Source organism: Taeniopygia guttata, chromosome 28, assembly GCF_048771995.1.
Source record: "Taeniopygia guttata chromosome 28, bTaeGut7.mat, whole genome shotgun sequence".
Taxonomy (NCBI): Eukaryota; Metazoa; Chordata; class Aves; order Passeriformes; family Estrildidae; genus Taeniopygia; species Taeniopygia guttata.
This window is the reverse complement of record NC_133053.1, coordinates 4580666-4598337: the sequence shown is the minus strand read 5'-3', so window position 1 is coordinate 4598337 and position 17672 is coordinate 4580666. Positions and strand designations below refer to the sequence as shown.

At 54.7% G+C, this 17672-nt stretch overlaps 1 protein-coding gene across 12 annotated transcripts in view; it reads right to left on the bottom strand.

Annotated features, from left to right (window-relative positions):
- Nucleotides 1–15576, bottom strand: part of TCF3 (transcription factor 3) — an 81922-nt gene extending 66346 nt beyond the window's left edge. For 3 of the 12 annotated variants that reach the window (XM_030257100.4, XM_030257102.4, XM_030257104.4), the window contains exons 1-3: nt 15280–15573; nt 13137–13238; nt 6028–6100 (exon numbers count right to left, since the gene is read on the bottom strand). In XM_030257100.4, coding sequence (XP_030112960.1) covers nt 6028–6100; nt 13137–13211 — 148 coding nt within the window. In that variant the 5' untranslated portion in view covers nt 13212–13238; nt 15280–15573. Of the gene's footprint in view, nt 1–6027; nt 6101–13136; nt 13239–15279 lie in introns of all 12 variants that reach the window. The other 9 variants (XM_030257103.4, XM_030257106.4, XM_030257107.4 and 6 more) reach the window with 4 other exon arrangements.
- Between the last annotated feature and the right edge of the window lie 2096 nt (nt 15577–17672).

Below are 17672 nucleotides of genomic sequence, written 5' to 3'. Positions count from 1 at the left end.
AGCCCTTCACATTTCAAGCCAGGCTGGACAAGGCTTGGAGCAACCTGGGATAGTGGAAGGTGCTCCTGCCCATGGCAGGAGATGGAATCAGATGGGCCCAAATCATTCTGGGATTCTGTTTCAACATCACTGCAAAGGCACAGGAGAAGCCTCTGTGCAGGTGGGGATCCCTGAGAGGAGGAACCCGCAGCCCAGGACACGAGGATCAGAGATGGGGTGTGACCCCAGATTAATGCACACAGGTGTGAAGACCTTCCCCTGCCATTTGTGGCCCCAAACATGTTATTTCCTGCTGACCTGCACTCCCTGCCCCAGCTCTTGGGCCCTCCAACTCTTTTCTTCCAGACCTTGCTTTCCATATCCTGGTAAATGGGAGAACAGGACCTTTCCAAGGGCAAAGACAAAACCAAAGCAGAAAGCCCAACTCACACAGAGGAGATGAGCTCACTGAGAGTGCCCAGGCTTTGTTAGCAGCAGGGTGGGGACTGCAGCACTCGGTGTGTGAAAGGCTCCAGGGCTGTGGAGAGCAGGGGTGGCAGGGACTGTACTTGGAGTCAATGAGACTGCACGGTTTTGCAAGCTGGACCTGGCCATGGCAAGGGTTTTCCATGGAATCCCAGAACAGTTTTTGGGTTGGAGGAGACCTTAAAGCTCCTCTCCTTCCAAACACCTGCAGTGCAAAGTGAACCTGGCCACAGGGGATGGGATCCCTGGTCAGGGATCCAGGAGCAGCCACAGCTGCTCTGGGCACCCTGTGCCAGGGCCTGCCCACCCTGCCAGGGAACAATTCCTGCCCAATCTCCCATCCAGCCCTGCCCTCTGGCAGTGGGAGCCATTCCCTGTGTCCTGTCCCTCCAGGCCTTGTCCCCAGTCCCTCTCCAGCTCTCCTGGAGCCCCTTCAGGCCCTGCCAGGGGCTCTGAGCTCTCCCTGGAGCTTCTCCTCTCCAGGATAGCACCCCCAGCTCTCCTTTGATTTCAGTTGATAATGGCTAAACAATAACATTTACTTTGAAACAAATGGTCCCACCAGTGGCCTGGCAAGTGAATTTTCCTGCTTTTCCTTTTTCTGTTGTGGTGGCTTTGTGTCTGGTGTGTTTGGTGACAGTTTGCACAGGCACAGCACAGAAACACGCAGCTCAGATCCCAACTTGAACGGGAAGTGCCAGTTCTAAATATCAAGTCCCATATTGCACACCTCATGTCTGCCTTTCATCATCCATCAAAATAGCAAGCGGAGCCCAGCACTCCCACTTCAGCATAAGCAAAACATGTGGGAACTCGAGGCAGTTAGTAGGAAAACGTGATACAGCCTTGCTAATAAAAGCTCCTGCTTTCCTCACTATGGAAAACAGTTGCAAATGGGTTTCTGCAGCCTGGGACTCGACTGCTGACAGCACGGTGACAGAATCGCTGTGCTTGGCTCTTCCCAGCCCTGCCTGCTGTGGTGTCCCTGCAAACCACCCAGCTCCAGGAGCAGAGGGAGCCCAGCACCATCCTGCTCCACCAGACCCTGCCCATCCTGCTCGGCGCTTCCCAACGCAAGCTGCCTGCACACTCGAAATAATTAAACCTTCAAACAGCTCCCCCATAGCACCAATTAAAGAGACAACCCCAGCTTTCAGAGAATTTATGACTCTCGGTGCTGTTGCCACAGGTATCCACGTTTGTGCGTTGTTTAAAGAGAGTTTCAAAGGGGATCCGGGTTTGCCTCCCTCCAGGGAGAATCCATTTGCTTTGTTCACCAGACTATAACTTAAATTTTCTTACATGCACCGGCTTGTAAGCCTTTGAAAAACTCCCTGCTTCACCAGCTTCAAATGGACTTGATGAACTTCCCCCGATCAAAGCAGTTCCCTCACAGGGAGCCTCAGCTCACAAGCAAGGAAGCACCCAACAAATTTTGGGGGTGGGAATCACAGCGTGGGCCAGGAGGGGACTCTCACTCCCAAACCCACCTGAGAGCCCAAGCAAAGAGGCCAACCCACTTCAGCACAAAGCATGAAGAAAAAGGCATTAATGCTAAATTAGTTTATTTAAAAGGAGAGAAGACAAAAAAAATTAGCAGAGGTTTTTCTTCTTGAGAGTAGAATAATTTGTCAGCAGGAGACTCCACGGCTCGTGTCCCATCAGAACCCAGTCCTGGCACCCCATAACATCTGGGAGGGGAAGGGAGATGGTTGCACACCCTCCACACTACCCACAGGTGGAAGTGCTGCTCGTGTGATGCTCCAGGAGATGTTTTACCTCACACACAACCACGTGCCTTGGGTTTATTCCCTGCTCTGCAGAGCCCAAACCCCTTTGCTGGAGCAAAGGTGCAGCCAGCACGCACCAACCCTGCGGAAAACTCAGCAGCCACGAGGCCACAGCACAACTCTGCTGCCTCCGGCCACTCCCACTGCCACGATGTCAATTAAAATGGTCATTTCCATGTGAAATTCAGCCCCAGTGGTTTCCTGCTTGAGGCAGGGCTCGATGAAGCACTGGGAGGGAGCTCGCTGCAGCTCAGATTAGTCATTTATGAACTATGATACGACAGAGGACACGCTTTGAGATGTTTTGCTACTGCAAGTTACAAACACTTTTTGAAGAGGGGAAGGTGAACCCCTTTGAGGAGCAGGACAACAGGCATGGGCTGAGCAGCCTGGCTAAAATAAAACCCCAGCAGAAAACAGCCCATGCTGGAAAACACTGGTTGCAGCTCCCAGCCCCAGGAAGACCAACTTCCCGTGGTGACCTATATGTGCTATAAATGCTGCAGCCATGGGCTGGGTGACGTCAGCTCCATCCTTGTGGCAATTGTTGGGTCTCTCCTTGCCAAGAAAAGGCAAAGCGGAGGTGCTGAATTGTCCATGCGGCGGGGGAGCGAAACCAGTTCCTCCCCGGAGCATTTGAGGACAGAAATGAGGGAAACAGTGGCAGGGCTTAAAATAAAAGCAGGAGGCAAATAGGAAAGCAAAGGGATCTCGAAGCTGGAGGGTTTGCATGAACACTTTGAATTTTTCTGGCCTTGGGGAGAAAAAGGGGTTCCCTTGGTAAAGGGGCCACCAGCAGCTTGGCCAGGGCAGTTATTAGAAACATGGAATTGTTAAGGTTGGAAAAAATCTTACGATGTTCAAGTGCAACTGACAGCCCAGCACCATGACACCAAAGCATGTCCTCAAGTGTCACATCAACATCTGTTCTGAACACTCCAGGGGATGGTGATTCCATCCCTGCTCTGGGCGGCCAATGGTTAAAAACACTTCTGGTAAACAAAATTTTTTTTTAAAAGGATTTTAATTTGGGACAATTTTATCACTGTGATTGCCTTTTTCAAATGCTTCTGTTCCTTTATTTGTCAGTTGGACTTTGGAAGCAAAAATGTCATTTTGGCCAGGACTGATCAGTCAGTGCTTTCTCCCTTCCCTCCTCACTTCCCTGGGGAGGAAAGAGCCTGGAGATAACAGCTCTTCTGGAGGGGAAAAAGAATAAAAGCTGCACACTGCCCCAGCATTTCCACAAGGAGATGGGCAGAGGGAGATCATGAATTCCCATGTCCAACCCAATTACACCCAAGTCAGTGACTGGCTGCCATCCTGGGGGAAGGATAAACACCAATATTTCTTGGCACACAAGACAACATCAATTTGTTACCTTGAGGTTACCACAACAAGCCCAAATAAAGAGATCCTGACACTGTGGTGCACAGCACTGAGCTAAGACTCAGACATATCAGTGTTTGCTTCTCCTTTGCAGGCAGAGGGGAAATGCTGCACTGCCTTCACTGCTGGTCCAGGCCCCTGACTGAGAAGTGCTTGGAACACATGTGGCACATTAAAAAAGAAGCCCAGGCCTTCCTGCATGGCAAGATTTAGAGTTTTCACCTGCAGGTCCAGGTTATGGTATGGCTGTGAGATGCTCTGCCCCCTCTGCAAGCCCAGATCCCCAAATCCAAGGACCATGTGCTCTCCATTCTCTGACCACATCAACGTTAATGATGACTCCAAACCAAATTTTGAGCTGGATGACTGCCTGTGTCTTGGGGGATGAACTACCTTGGGGGATGACCAAGGCCAGGTTGGAAGGGGATTGGAGCAGCCTGGTCTAGTGGAAGGTGTCCCTGCCCATGGCAGGGGGTGGAAAAAGATGAACTTTAAGGTCTCTTCCAACCCAAAGCCTTCCATAATTCTGCAATTCTAACTAGTACCTGATTGCATCAGTGAATAAAGCTAAACCAACAAACCAACAATCTCTGAGAACAGCCTCTTGCCATTTTCTAGGGCCTTGTTTAGACACCTTGGATCCTTCTAACAGGCAGAGCACAGCCTTCTGCATGGCACAGCCCGCTGATGTCTTACTGCAGTTATTCACCCACCAGCAAAATGCCAAAGAGGCAGGAGCAGGAAGAAGTCCCAAAGCTGACACTTAGATGAAATTTGTCCCCTGAACTCCAGGTGAGGCCAAGAATGGCTGACCAAGGGATAAATCTGCTGCTGGAGCAAAGCTCTTGCCCTGCAGCCAGCCCTGAGCTGCATTCCCAAGGCAGGATGCCTGCAGCAGGATGAGGGAGCCTCTGCTGTGTCCGAGGCTGGGACAGCAGGGATTGTGCAATGTCCCTCAGTGCAGTTGTATAACATCACTGCTCTGTTTTTATGAACTGCTCCCAGTCAGGCTCAGAGAGCAGCAGCCCAGAGGAAGGGTGGTGTCAACATTACCTTTCACTCACCCGAAAGAAAAGAAGGAATGGGGGGAGAATCAAAGATGTGGTGTTGTTTGGGCTGGAGGGGGGTCTGGCTGTGCCACAGGGCCCCGCTCCAACCTCTGCTCCTGGCCAGCACCACGGAGCTGGCAGCCAAGGCAGGATCTGAGCAGGAAACGGGTTAATGGGAGCTCCTGCACTGCTCTACTCCCCCCAGTGTGTAGCACGTCTTTTGTGGATTATTTTAACAGCAGAAGGCACACAAGGAACACTCGCTGAAGAGATCAGCTTCCATCTGGGCTAACCCGAGAGTTTTCTCCCCTCCAATTTCCTCCAGCACCCACTCAACAGCTTCCCTCCCTGCAAAAGTGTTTGCTCAAAACCATCTTGACACGCAGCTAACCAGCTCAGTCTGAAAGCACCACATTTGCCTGGTCCAGAAGGCAGGAGCAGGACAGGGCAAGGCAGGGCAGAGCTCCCACCCTGCTGCTGCAGGTTCCCCAGTGCCCCACTGGGGTATCAAAGCTGCTCTCCAGAAATCCCAGCCCAGTCTCTGGGATGCTCCCAGTGTCACAGCACAGCCAGGAATTTCCCTGGAGCCAGCCCAGCGCAGGGAAGGTTTAGTTTTAATCACACACAGAGTATTCAGCAAGAAGGGCAGATTAGCTGAGCTTCCCTCGTGCCAGGGGCTGTGTGAGCCCTGCCCAGAGCAGCTTCCCTGGGCATTGAAACCCTGGCCCAGCACTGTCCAGGAATTCTTCCTGAGCCTCAAACCAACCAGCACATTTTCAGCCTCCAACTGCAGCCACTTCTCCAGCCCACTCCTCCCCACTGCCCTGTTCTCAAAGCCCTTAGATGTCGTATCCCTGATCCCCTCCTGGCACCCTGGAGGGCTTTGCAAGATCCCTTTGGGAATGCCGAGATCCCACCCAATAGCAGCGAGCTGCTGGAGGGGCTGCATGGAGCAGACCCCCAAAGTGAGCCAGGAATGAGCCATCACCACCCCATCTTCAGAGGGGAACAGCAGAAGTCTTCCAGGGCAGTGCAGACACATCTAAGCAGCTTAGAGAGCAGCCCTGTCTGCTCCCAGGCTCCTGGAGCAGTGGGACAACAACCTCCAGCTCAGGCAGCAATGTCTTAATGGGAGACAGCTCAGCAAGAGCAGCATTGCCCACCCAGAGACACATGGAACAACAAGGAAACCATCCAGAGAAACAGCAGCAGAGCACCACCAGAAAAATCCATCACCAAAATACAGAACCCCCTCCCCTACGGCACCTCTGGAACCAAACACAAATTTATTGCAAGAAACATTATGGTATAAGAGGGGAAAAAAATGACAGTACCTGATCCTCCAAACTGAGTGCTCGCAAGGGTCGTGGGTCTGTTTTTTCCATTAGCCACTGGCAAGGGAAACATCTAGAAAAACAAGGAGATGAGAGAGAAGGGAAAACAAAAGAGATTTCAGTATGTTGGTTTTACTGTGCTGCTGCAGAGGGGTCACACTGGGGGAGGGGAGAGGGAAGGCAGCCCGTTATTGATGCAAAAACCTTTCCTTGTGTCCCTGCCCCATCACTCAGAGGGGCAGGAGGGAGGCACAGCCCTGCTCTCACACACACCCCCATGTGCACGACCCCTGCTTCTGCAGGGGCAGCTGGAAACCAGCCAAGAAGCATCCCTGCCATGGTCCAAACCAACAGTTTAATCCCAAAATTGCTCACTCTGGCTACAGGTGAGCCCTGGGGAAAGGCCGACTCCATTCATAAAAAGGCAGCAGGATAATGACAGCAAAGCTATTTTATCCCTCACTGTCCCAGTCCCACAGGAGTCCTGGTCCCATCCCACACCTCCACCACGTGCAGTGCCTGGGCACAAGGGCTGCCTGTGGGTCCGGCTGGACGGGCAGGGAGGTCTCTGTGAGCCCCCAGCCCCACACAGCAGCTCCCACCCTGCTGCTCTGGGGGCTCCAGCAGCACCAGGACCTACACAGCCCTGGGGCCTGGGGAGAGGAAGCTGCTCCAAGGGCAACTATAGTCACTCATGATTTTAAAAATTAATATATTTCACAGAAATGGTCGCTCTGGGGACTTGTTTGCTCTATCACTGCAGCTTCATTATCACAACTGAGACTCTCCTGCCAGGAGCTTCCTCAAAAACACACCTCGTCACCTAACCTGTATAAATATTTTTAATAAAAGTTGGGAGTTTCAGAGGCTGCTATTTAATAATTTACATGCACCTGTGTGCAGCAGAAAAGAAAACTAATTCTCCTGCACACAAATGGAGCTCCAGCCAATAAAACAACTGGTGGGAAAACGCTTAGTGAATTAACATTTTAATATCCTTTTTCTACTCAAGATACTTTCACCACCAAGTCATTTGAATTTTTATTATTTTTAGCTTTGTAATGTCTGACTAACTCAAAAGTTTAATGCTTTGAAGATTAAACAATGTAATGGCACAAGAGCCTACAGAAAGGCAGCGTTTCATGCCCTGACATAGCTGATGTCTGGCTGTGGTCAGAAACATTCTTTTGTACAGAACCGTCTGCCCAGCTTTGTTTTCACAAATGCTAGGGAGGAGAAAAAAACCAACAAAAAACAGTTAAATGTGGTAGAGATGCAAAGAGAGTAGTTAAGGAACCAACTGCCATTCATAAAGAGCACAAATTTGGGATCATATATATGCATGCAGGGTGTAGATGTTTTATACAAGGATTTAAATGAAGGTGTAAACAGTGTTTAGTGCTCATCCCAGCTGCCTGCACACACCTGCCCTCACCTGCCTGCACACGGCCTCCTGGCCCCCTCAGATGTGCCCCGAGGCTGCTGCTCACCCCAGGGGCTCCCGAGGTGTTTGGGGTGGCCCAGCGGCCCCACCATCAGATGAGCTTTGTTTCCTCAGGAAGTTGGGCTAGAAAATAAAAACAAACCCCAAAGACTGCAGCTCACCTTCCTCTGCACTGCTGCAGGGCTTCCCTGTGCCCCCTCCCCCTTGCAGGCAGGAGGGGGGGCTCTGCAAACATCTCCAGTAGGGCTAAAAATTAAACTGATCCCACCCTGCCTGCGCTCACTCCCTCTTCTCATGGTAGGGAAGAAGACTGAGATCAAACTCCCTTTTTGCCAAGTGGCAAGGGGCAGGTCTGCATGTGTGAGCAGGGGGGAAGGGATGCATCATGAACCAAGCAGCAAAAAGCACACTCATACACAAAAAAAAAAAACAACCCAACAAAAAAACCCAAAAAACCAAAAACAAACATACAAAAACCCCCCAAGAAACAGCACTGCTGGCTCTTTTCATGAGCATTTCTGCTCAGCACTTGCTGAGGCTGAAAAACACAAGGTTTGAGCAGCAAACGTGAGTGCAGAAAAGGAACAACCTTGTTCCATTGTGCACCCAGCACCTTCTGCTTCTGCAGAACAGGAGTACCCCCCCAGGACAGCAATGCCCAGCACCCCCAAAACACCCACACACAGCCTGGGGAACCCCTCCCCTCCTCCAACTGCTTGGAGAGAGATTTTGAGGCTGATGCAACACCTTCCTGCTCTCCCTCTCCCCAGGGGATTTAGCAGTCATGGACCCCTTCCTGCAGCAGGGCAAGTAGAGATGCTAAAGTACAGAATCCTGGAATACCCTGAGCTGGTTGATCCCAGCCCCTGTCCCTGCCCAGACCCCCCAACAGCCCCACCCCGAGCAGCCCTGAGAGCGCTGTCCAAACGCTCCTGCAGCTCTGGCAGCCTCGGGGCCGGGACCATTCCCTGGGGAGCCTGGGCAGTGCCAGCACCCTCGGGGGGAAGAACCTTTCCCTGAGCTCCATGCCAACCCACTGACACAACCTCATGCTGTCAAACAAGGGTGACAGAGTGCAGGGAAGCCCAGGTTACCCCTCCACACCTATCACTTGCCAACCACAGGAGACATTTTGGGCTTTCTTCTTGCTCCCAGCCTCTTTTTCCACTGTGGTGTGGGCTGAAGCTGCCCCAAGGAGCCCGGCACAAGTCATACGTGAAGTGCCTTCACTGGCGTGTGCTGCTCAGAGGCAAAGTTCATCCACCCACTGCAAATTTCCTTTCTGCTTCTAAATGCTGCTTTAAAAATAAACTGGGGGGGAGGGAGGAGATGAACCGGAGCTGGCACCTACCAGGGGACCCAGGCATTGAGGGACCCAGGCATGAGCTCTCAAGAGCTGTAATTGGGTCATTACTTGGCCTTTGTTAGATTTGAATAATGTAGATTTAAACGGTTATGTAAAATCCCCTATCTTAAGTTGCTGTACTTGGTTTTTCAAGTCCTATCTCCAGCCTCCCTGAGGGGTGACAACAACTTCTTCGTTCCCTCCTAGCTCAATTTCCACCCTTTCCAAAGAATTTATTCTCCCTTCATTGCTCACTGGGTAAAAGAGGCAAATCCAGAGCATGAGAAGATCCAGATGCCTGCATCCTCCCCTGAGGAGGTTATAGCCAAGAGACCTCACACTTCATACAGCAAACTCCTAAGAAAGAAAGGGAATTTGCCAGAAACAAGGAACATCATGCAGCATGCCATTTATTGTGCACTTCTAGAAGTGCATCTCTTTTCAAATTAAATCAGTGCTCAATCTCTCTCCTCTCCCACCTGATGAACTCCAAGCTGAACCAACCTCAGGCCTCAACTCCAAACCTGAGAAATCTGTTTTGCAGCATGGAAAGCATCCAGCTGTTAATTCGGGGAGAAGAGGGAATTTGATTCCAAATACATTGCCAGCAGGACATTTTATACATGTTCAACTTAAGACAGACCTTCCTGACTACAGCCCCAAATGCCCACTGCGTGTGCAGTCAAATTTTAAACTCCACAGCTGCTTCACTCTGAACAAAACTCAGAGTTTTATCATGGAAATGCAGGCGCTGGGCCTTGGCTGGAGCAGGGCACGGCTTCAGCATCCTCCAGCAGAGCAGCAGGAGTTGCTCCAGCCCTGCTTGCTGCCAGCACTTGGGCTCCCACCCCCGGATGCGGGGCTGGAGCCGCAAGAGCCGCGGCGCAGCGGGAGCAGCCACGGGCGCAGCGATGAGCGGCAGGTCCTGTGTGACTGCTCAAGCCCCTGCCCACCCTGCACTGAGCCAGAAACCCCCTCTGCCAGGCAGCTCCCGCAGCATATGGTTAATACTCTGCTAATAATCATGGCTGTTAACAGCACCTCGCTCCTGCCAGAGCCCCCGGCTGGCACTGGCACGCGGCCGCTCCCAGCTCGGCTGGCACTTGGTGGCACTGACACACCCAAGGCTGCTCTGCTCCCCTGTCCCCTGCCTGGAGTGTCCCCGTCCTTCAGAGCAGCCCAGCCCAGCCAGGACACCTGTGCAGCACCTTCCCACTGCACACCAGCACAACTGAGACACTGCCTGGGATAACCAGCAACCACGAAAAGTCCTAGAGTCCTGGAATATCCTGAGCTGGAGGGGACCCACCAGGATGGAGTCCAGCCCTGTCCCTGCCCAGACACCCCAACAGCCCCACCCTGAGCAGCCCTGAGAGCGCTGTCCAAACGCTCCTGCAGCTCTGGCAGCCTCGGGGCCCTGGGCAGTGCCAGCACCCTCGGGGGGAAGAACCTTTCCCTAAAATCCAACTCCTTGTGGTTGAGCACCTCCCAACAGCACAGGCCAAGGGCATCTCCCCCCATACACAGCCTGTGCCCGTCAGGCTGAGCTGCAAAGCCTGGCAGCCACCAAAGCCCAGCCTAATCAATAGGCTGAGCTGCCCACCCTAATCAATAGGCTGAGCTGCCCAGCCTAATCAATAGGCTGAGCTGCCCACCCGGGTCTATAGGCAGGATGTTTTCTTGAAAGCTCCACTCCAGATTTGCCAGCCCATCTGGGCCTGCTGCCAGGGAGCAGTGGTGAAGGCAAGCTTACAAATTACCTGCACTTTGGGGCAATTAGAAAAGGCAATTTATCAGCTGCCATGCACACCCCAAAGCATCACTGGGCTTTTCCTTTGACTCCTGCTCACTTACAGATTCCTTTGATTTTTACCCTTTTTGGCAAATTACAGTGGCACTAAGCTTTTAGTGAGTGCTTTGGGGTTCAATATCAACCCAATAGACTTATTTATTAAAGAGTCCCTTCTTTCAGGACTGCAAGCCCAGTTTGCAGCATCTCACACAACCCTGTCATTTACTGACCCCAGGAACTCGTGGAAGGCTATGCCACCCCCTTAGGGCCTTAAAATTCCCTCCCTGCAAAGCAGAACACATTGCAGGGCTGGACCACAGACTGCTGGGGCTGAACACATTTTCCCTAAAAAAAAGGAATCAAAATACTGATCTGAAGCAAATGCTTCCAGCTGCTCTGAGTATCTCTACTTTTCCCTCCCCTCTACTCTCCTAGAGAGGATTACTGAACCAATGCTCCACTCCTGTTTATTCAAAGAAAAATATAAATACACTTGAAAGAGCGAGCTTTGTGGTTAAAAATCCTGTATCCCAAGGACACAGGGAGAGCAAATCATGGAGCACCTCTTCAACAGACCCATCTACTGTCTAGGAAGCTTTTCCATTTCAGCTCCTCATCCTTGAGGAGAGCTGTTAATATTCCCTTTATGCAAAGAGAGGAGAAGGGTGTGTGGAGATGAGGGTTTGTGAAACAGAGCTGGCTGCAGGCCAGGCTGCGCCGGAGCCCATCGGCCAACGGATCCTGCAGGGAACGTCTTCGAGTCATTTGCTGGCAAATGACATTCACAGGCCCTGGTGCTGTGAGCAGCAACCCCCAGCACCTCCACACCAGCCTCGGAGCAGCACAGGATGAGTTCTGGTCCTCCCCAGAATTATGCCAGTGGAAGAACGTTGAATCCAACCCCAAATTTAAGCTTTTGGTGTAGATTCACCTCCAAGGACAGAAATATTTGTGTACAGAGGGACCAGGTCAAGATTCCTCCTGGGAATACAGTTCTAGGCATGCAAATGATGATGGTTGGTTAAATTGGAAAATAAGGTCTTGGGGGCTTTTTAAAGCTCTAAATGGTGAATGGAATTTTTTTTTTTTTTTTTCCAAGGAGGGGAAAAAAGCAAAGCAGGAGCTGCTGCAGCCCCTGTCAGGGAGCAGATTCTGGATTACTGACCCAAAGTACAGTTGATGGAAAGCCCCAGGGCTCCTGCCAACCTGCAGGATCTGAGAGGGAGAAATAACCACAGGAAGCCCTGAACAGATTGCTGGTTTTACAGGGATACCATCGCTGCAGTCCCTGTACTCACTTTAAAATACTCTACCAGAAAAGCCCATTACCAGCAATTTAACTGGTATGACTACTTCTCCCAGTAGAAGTATGAAACTGGGAGAACTGGGCGTCTCCTGCAGAATTGCTCTTGGGGGGCTGAGAGACACCCCTGCCCCTTCCAGCACAGAGGTCTGTCAGGACAGGTACAACCCCCAGCTGTAGAAGAAGGTTTATTTCCCAGGGCTGAACCTCAGCGTGTGGATGCAGAAAAGCAGACGAGCCTCAGCACACCCACAGGTGTCACAGCCATGGGACAGCAGGTGACCCTAGCTCTGCCACCACTTTTTGTCCTTTCTCCTCCAAGGGGCAGGAACATCAGCCCAGAAGGGCTGTGGGCTGGGTGACCCAGGCTGGGGCGACTCTCACGGACATTCCCCCTCCTGGAGCTGCTGTTTCTATCTCTGCAGCACGTTTGCTTATCTCGACAGCAAGACGCACGTTTTGAGTGCCATGAGGGTGCAGCACACAACAGAGGAACCCAACAGACAGTTATTTGCCTTTGAACACCAACTCTGCCCTCCACGAGTCACCTGCCAAGGAGAGGCAGCACCGCTGGCAGTGCCACGGCGGGATGTGCCAGGGACTAACCCCGCTCTGCTGTGACTGAAGGGACTTCTCCTCCCTCTGAGCTATGCACACTCTTTGGGGGGAACTCTTAGGTCCTGTTTCTTTGAAAATAAACAGCTCCTAAATGCAGCTCAAGGTTTCCAGGATACAGAAGAGCAGAGCATGGGGAGCACAAGTGTCCAACTCCTGCAAAAATAACGTGCTGGAGAGCTTGGACACATTTCAAACTGTGACAAAATAACCTGTGGGAGCAAAAGTTTAATAGTCTGGATCTAGGGAGAGGAAAAAGCTTGATTAATCAGCTACTGAAGTTACATCTTTGCATGGCTGCAGAAACAGTCACCCAGTGAGCATTTAAACAGAGAACATACAACTCTGTTAATTCCCCCAAAATTTCCCATCCAGAAAAGAAACCTCTCTGCCTTCCCTGCGAGGGAACAACACACGTTTGAGGGGAAGAGGGGGAGAGGAGGGGCAGAGGCTTTGCTTTAACTTGAAAATAAACAAGTTGCAGCACATGTGCACGCACACAAACACGGCACATCTGAAACCCATCATGTCCAATTTACAGGCTCACATTTCCTCCCCTGTGCAGCTCCCAGCCCCGGGGCTGCGCAGCCCCCCGGCCGCGCTCGCTCACCATACTGAAGTCCAGCAGGTCACTGAGCTCTTTGTCTGTCCCAACTGCAGCCATTCTCTGCTGCTGCTGATTCATATTCCCACAGACTCAACAGTGGCAGTCCTGCAGAAAGCGAGGGGGAGGGGAGAGAGATATTTTAATGACTACAGCAAACTACCCACCCCATTGATGAATATTTTAAAAAGACAGAGTGGAGGGGCAAGAAAAGAAAAACCCTGAGAGCGTCAGCAGCGTCCAACTCCGGGGCCAGAGCACAGTCGGAGTCCTCACACAGCACCCAGCGGCAGGAACAAGCGTTCCATTGACCAGACACACTTGTATGTTAGTTTTTTGCTGCCAATTCCACTAGTTCAGGCCAATTCTGTTCCTGGCGTGTGGCGAATGAAGGGGGCAAAAGGAAAAAAAAAAAGGAAAAAAAAGAGTCAACTCATTTATCAAAGGGTTCAGGCAAGTTATCACTCAGGCGCTTGTCTGGCTCAGCTCGCCCCCTCGCCTTCCCCCACACTTGCTCCCCGCAGGAGGCTCTCTTGTCCTTGCCGAGTTTTGTTTAAAAAAAAAAAAAAAAAAACCTAACTGAAAAAAAAAAAAAAGTCTGATGTTACAGCTCTTTCCTTCGGGTCGCCGAGCACCTGCAGCTGCTTTTTCAGGGGCTGTGTTTGGGGATGCCCAGCCAGGCTGTGCTCAGTGAGAACTGAACCTCTCCACTCCCAAAAGGGGCTGGAAACAAAAAAATTTTGTTTTCTGAGTGTTTTTGCAAAAATAAAGCCCTCCAGGCAACCTTGCAAGAGAGGTAAATATTATTCTTCCTAATTTTACAGATTATTTTTTTTCAAAAGGGAGATTGATCTTTTTGGCCAGTTTGCTATGATAGAAAAATATTTCTTTGGGAGGGAGGAAGAGAGGCCTGGGATGAGATAAAAGATTCCTTTTTTTTTTTTTTTTGGCCTTTTTTTTAGGAACTCATTCATGGTTACAAAGGGCAGCTGGCCAATAAATTTAACTCATTAATCGTAAGGGTAAAAAAAAAGTAAAAAAAAAAAAAAAAAAAAAAAAAGAAAAAGAAAACTCCACACGATCCAAAGTGTCTGTAGGCTCAGCCACTACATTTCAATGAAGTTTCACAAAAAAAGGCTGAAATCAGCCCAGTGTGTAAAAAGCCTTCACCACTATGAAAACCAGCACGGGAATTTTCTTTTTTTTTTTTTTTTTTCTCTATATTCATTTTCTTTGAAAAGTCTTTTTCAAAGTGTCATCAGTGCATCTGGTCAGTGTTTTTAAAGCCACTTTCCCACCTTCTGCCCCGGTGCCTCAAGTGAGCTGGGGCAGATGAGACCCCGAAAAACCCGTGCAAGGAGGAGGGTACATCTCTTCCCAGCCCCCAAACCCTGCACCCCCGAGGCACCCGGGGACAACGTGAACAAAACCCTTGGCCGCCCCAAAGCCAGGCTGGGAGGGTTATTTTTATTTATTCCACGCACACTTTCTGACCCCAAAGCAGCCGCGGGGCCGGGGCGCGGGGCCAAGACCCCCTCCCAGATGTCTCCGCACCCCCGGGGTCCCTCCGCAGCCCCTCCGCAGCCCGGACAAAGGCTCGGCTGCCCCGGGACGGGGGTGAAGTTGTTTGCGGCACCCCACGCGCGACCCCCGGGCCGCAGGGAGGGGGGTCCCGGCTGGCAGCCCCCGCCCAGCCCGGGGAGCGCAGGAGGGCGAAGCGGCCCCCACGGGCCCCCTCCCTGCCGGGGGAATCCGGAGCTGCCGCCCCCGCGCTGGGTCCCGCGGCTCCCGCAGCCCCCGAGCCGGGAAGGGGCTCAGGGACCCCGGGGGCGGCCGGCGGGCTGTGCTCGGCCGAAGTTCGCAGCAGGACCGAGCACCGGGCCCCCCTCCCAGCGGCCCGTACGCCCCCCGAGCCCGAGCCCGCCCCGCCGCTGCCGCCCCCCTTCCCCCGGCCCCGGCAAACTTTGCCGAGGGGACAATAGCGCCGAGCCCGTCCCGTCCCGCTCCGCGCCCGCACCCCGAGCGCTCCGAGCCCCGCCGCACCGGCACCCCCAGCTCCGGCACCCCCGCTCCGCGCAGCCCCGGGGTGGCGCGGCCGGCTTGGTTATTATTTTATTATTTCTGCGTTTTATTTTATTTTGGCTTTTACCTGTTCCAGGCCCGGCGCGCCCGGGGCAGGGGAAGCGCATGAAGGGTGTCGGGGGTCGCGGCGGGGGCGGGGGCGGCCGCGGCGCCCAGGCCCGGGGGCGGCGGCGGCGCCTATTGTTCTCCGCCGCCGGCGGATACAATGTAGCGAAGCGGCGCGATCGCCCCGCACCGGGCGGCGCGTGCGCCCCGGCCCGCCCCGCGGCCCCGCCCCGCGCCGGGCCGGGCCCTAACGCCGCTGCTGCTGCCGCCGCTGCCGCTCCGCCTCCCGCCGCGGTTCCGCCCGCCCGCCCCGCGGTCCCTGCATAGTTCCCCGCGCGGCGGCGGCGGCGGCAGCAGCAGCGACGGCGGTTACCCCCCGCGCCCGCCTCTGCCGCCGCCTCCCCCCCGCCCGCCCTCACGACTCGCGGCCGCACGCCCCGCCCCCAGCGTATCGCTCCGCCACCCGTACAACCAGCGGGAAAGCGAAGTGGGGGGTGCAGGGGTGGTGGTGCCGCCACGCACGCGCTTCGCGGAACCGGCAGGCGCGTGGCCGCGCTTGGGGCGGCGGAACGGGGCCGCGGCGGCGCGGCGGGGGCACCACCGGGGCGGGGACTACATTTCCTGGCGGAGGGGGATGGGCGGCTGGAGGCACGGGCGCGGTGACGACACCAGAGCTCCGCGAGATGGACTGATAAGGCAGCGGGCCCTCAGCCAATGGAAATGCTGCGTTGGTGTGATTGGCAGGTGGTGCGGCCAACCGGGGCGCGGGATGCCGCTGTCCCCGCCCGCCGAGCGGGGGGCGGGCCGGCGGAGGCGCGGGGCGCCGTGGCCGCCCTCAGCTCCCCCCGCGGTGCCGCCGGTCCCGGCGGGCAGGGCCGGGGGCCCGGGGGTCCCGCCGCGGACCCCGCCCGGCAGCTGCTGCCTCACAGCCGCCGCCCCCGGAACCCTCCCGAGGGGCCGGAGGGGCCCGGCGGGACCTGCGTGGCGGCTGAGGCCCGGCCGCGCCGCCCGCTCGGGGGGCCCCGGGGGCACCTTCCCCGCGGCCGGGGATGGCGGGCCCGGTACAGCGCAGCCCCGGGGATGGTGGGGCCGAGCCCGGGAGCGCCCAGGCTTGGACCGGCCTGCGCAGATGTGACCCCAGCCCGGACGGGCCCTGCAGTGCAGCGGGGCTGGGGTGGAGAGTCCGTGTGTGACATCCCGGAGTCACCTCGGAGTGGGGTGCGTGGGGAGAGGCCTCAGATTTCCTCTCGTTCCACCCCCTGCTATAGGCAGGGACACCTTCCACTGTCCCAGGCTGCTCCAAGCCGTGCCCAGCCTGGCCTTGGGCACTGCCAGGGATCCAGGGTGGGCACCCTGTGCCAGGGCCTGCCCACCCTGCCAGGAACAATTCCTGCCCAATCTCCCATCCAGCCCTGCCCTCTGGCAGTGGGAGCCATTCCCTGTGTCCTGTCCCTCCAGGCCTTGTCCCCAGTCCCTCTCCAGCTCTCCTGGAGCCCCTTCAGGCCCTGCCAGGGGCTCTGAGCTCTCCCTGGAGCTTCTCCTCTCCAGGGGAGCACCCCCAGCTCTCCCAGCCTGGCTCCAGAGCAGAGGGGCTCCAGCCCTTGCAGCATCTCCGTGGCTGCTCTGGCCTGGCTCCAGCAGCTCCACGTCCTCCTGCTGCTGTTCCCCAGGCTGGGGCAGCTCTGCAGGTGGGGTCTCACCTGAGCGGGGCAGAGGGGCAGAATCCCCCCTGCCCTGCTGCCCACGCTGGGGCTCAGCCCAGCCCAGGGGGGTTCTGGGCTCAGTGCCCATGGCCGGGGCAGGCTGAGCCTCTCACCCACCAGCACCCCAACCCTTCCCCCAGGGCCGCTGCTGATCTGTTCTTTATCCAGCTTGTGCTTTTGCTTGGGATTGCCCTGACCCGTGTGCAGAACATTGCACTTGAACTTGTTGAGCTTCGTGATTTTGGCACAATCCCACCTCTCCAGCCTATCTAGCCCCCTGTGGTTCCCCATCCCCTCTCCCCAGCATGTGCCACAGCTCTGTGTCACCCAGTGCCTGGATCCCACTGTCCGTGCCACCCATAGAACTCCACACCTCCCCACCCATCTCCTGCCCACTTTGCTGCTGCAGCCGGTGCTGGCACTTGGAAGCAGCTGGCAGGTGCTTGGCTTCAAAGGTGCCAGTGGGACTGTAGAATGTGCGTCTGCCTGGTCCTCTGGGGTGTGGGAGTTTGTATCATTCCCCAGGGTGGTGGGAGCTGCTTCCAGCACCTCTTCTCCAGTGGGTTTTGGAGGAGCTGGGATTCGGGATGGAATTCAGTATGGAGACATGGTGCTTTGCCCAGTTACACGAGGTTCAGGAAGTGCAGGAGCAGAGGCACAAACACATGGTTGCAGCAGGTGTGGGCAGGGGTTCACCTCCTCTTCCTTCATC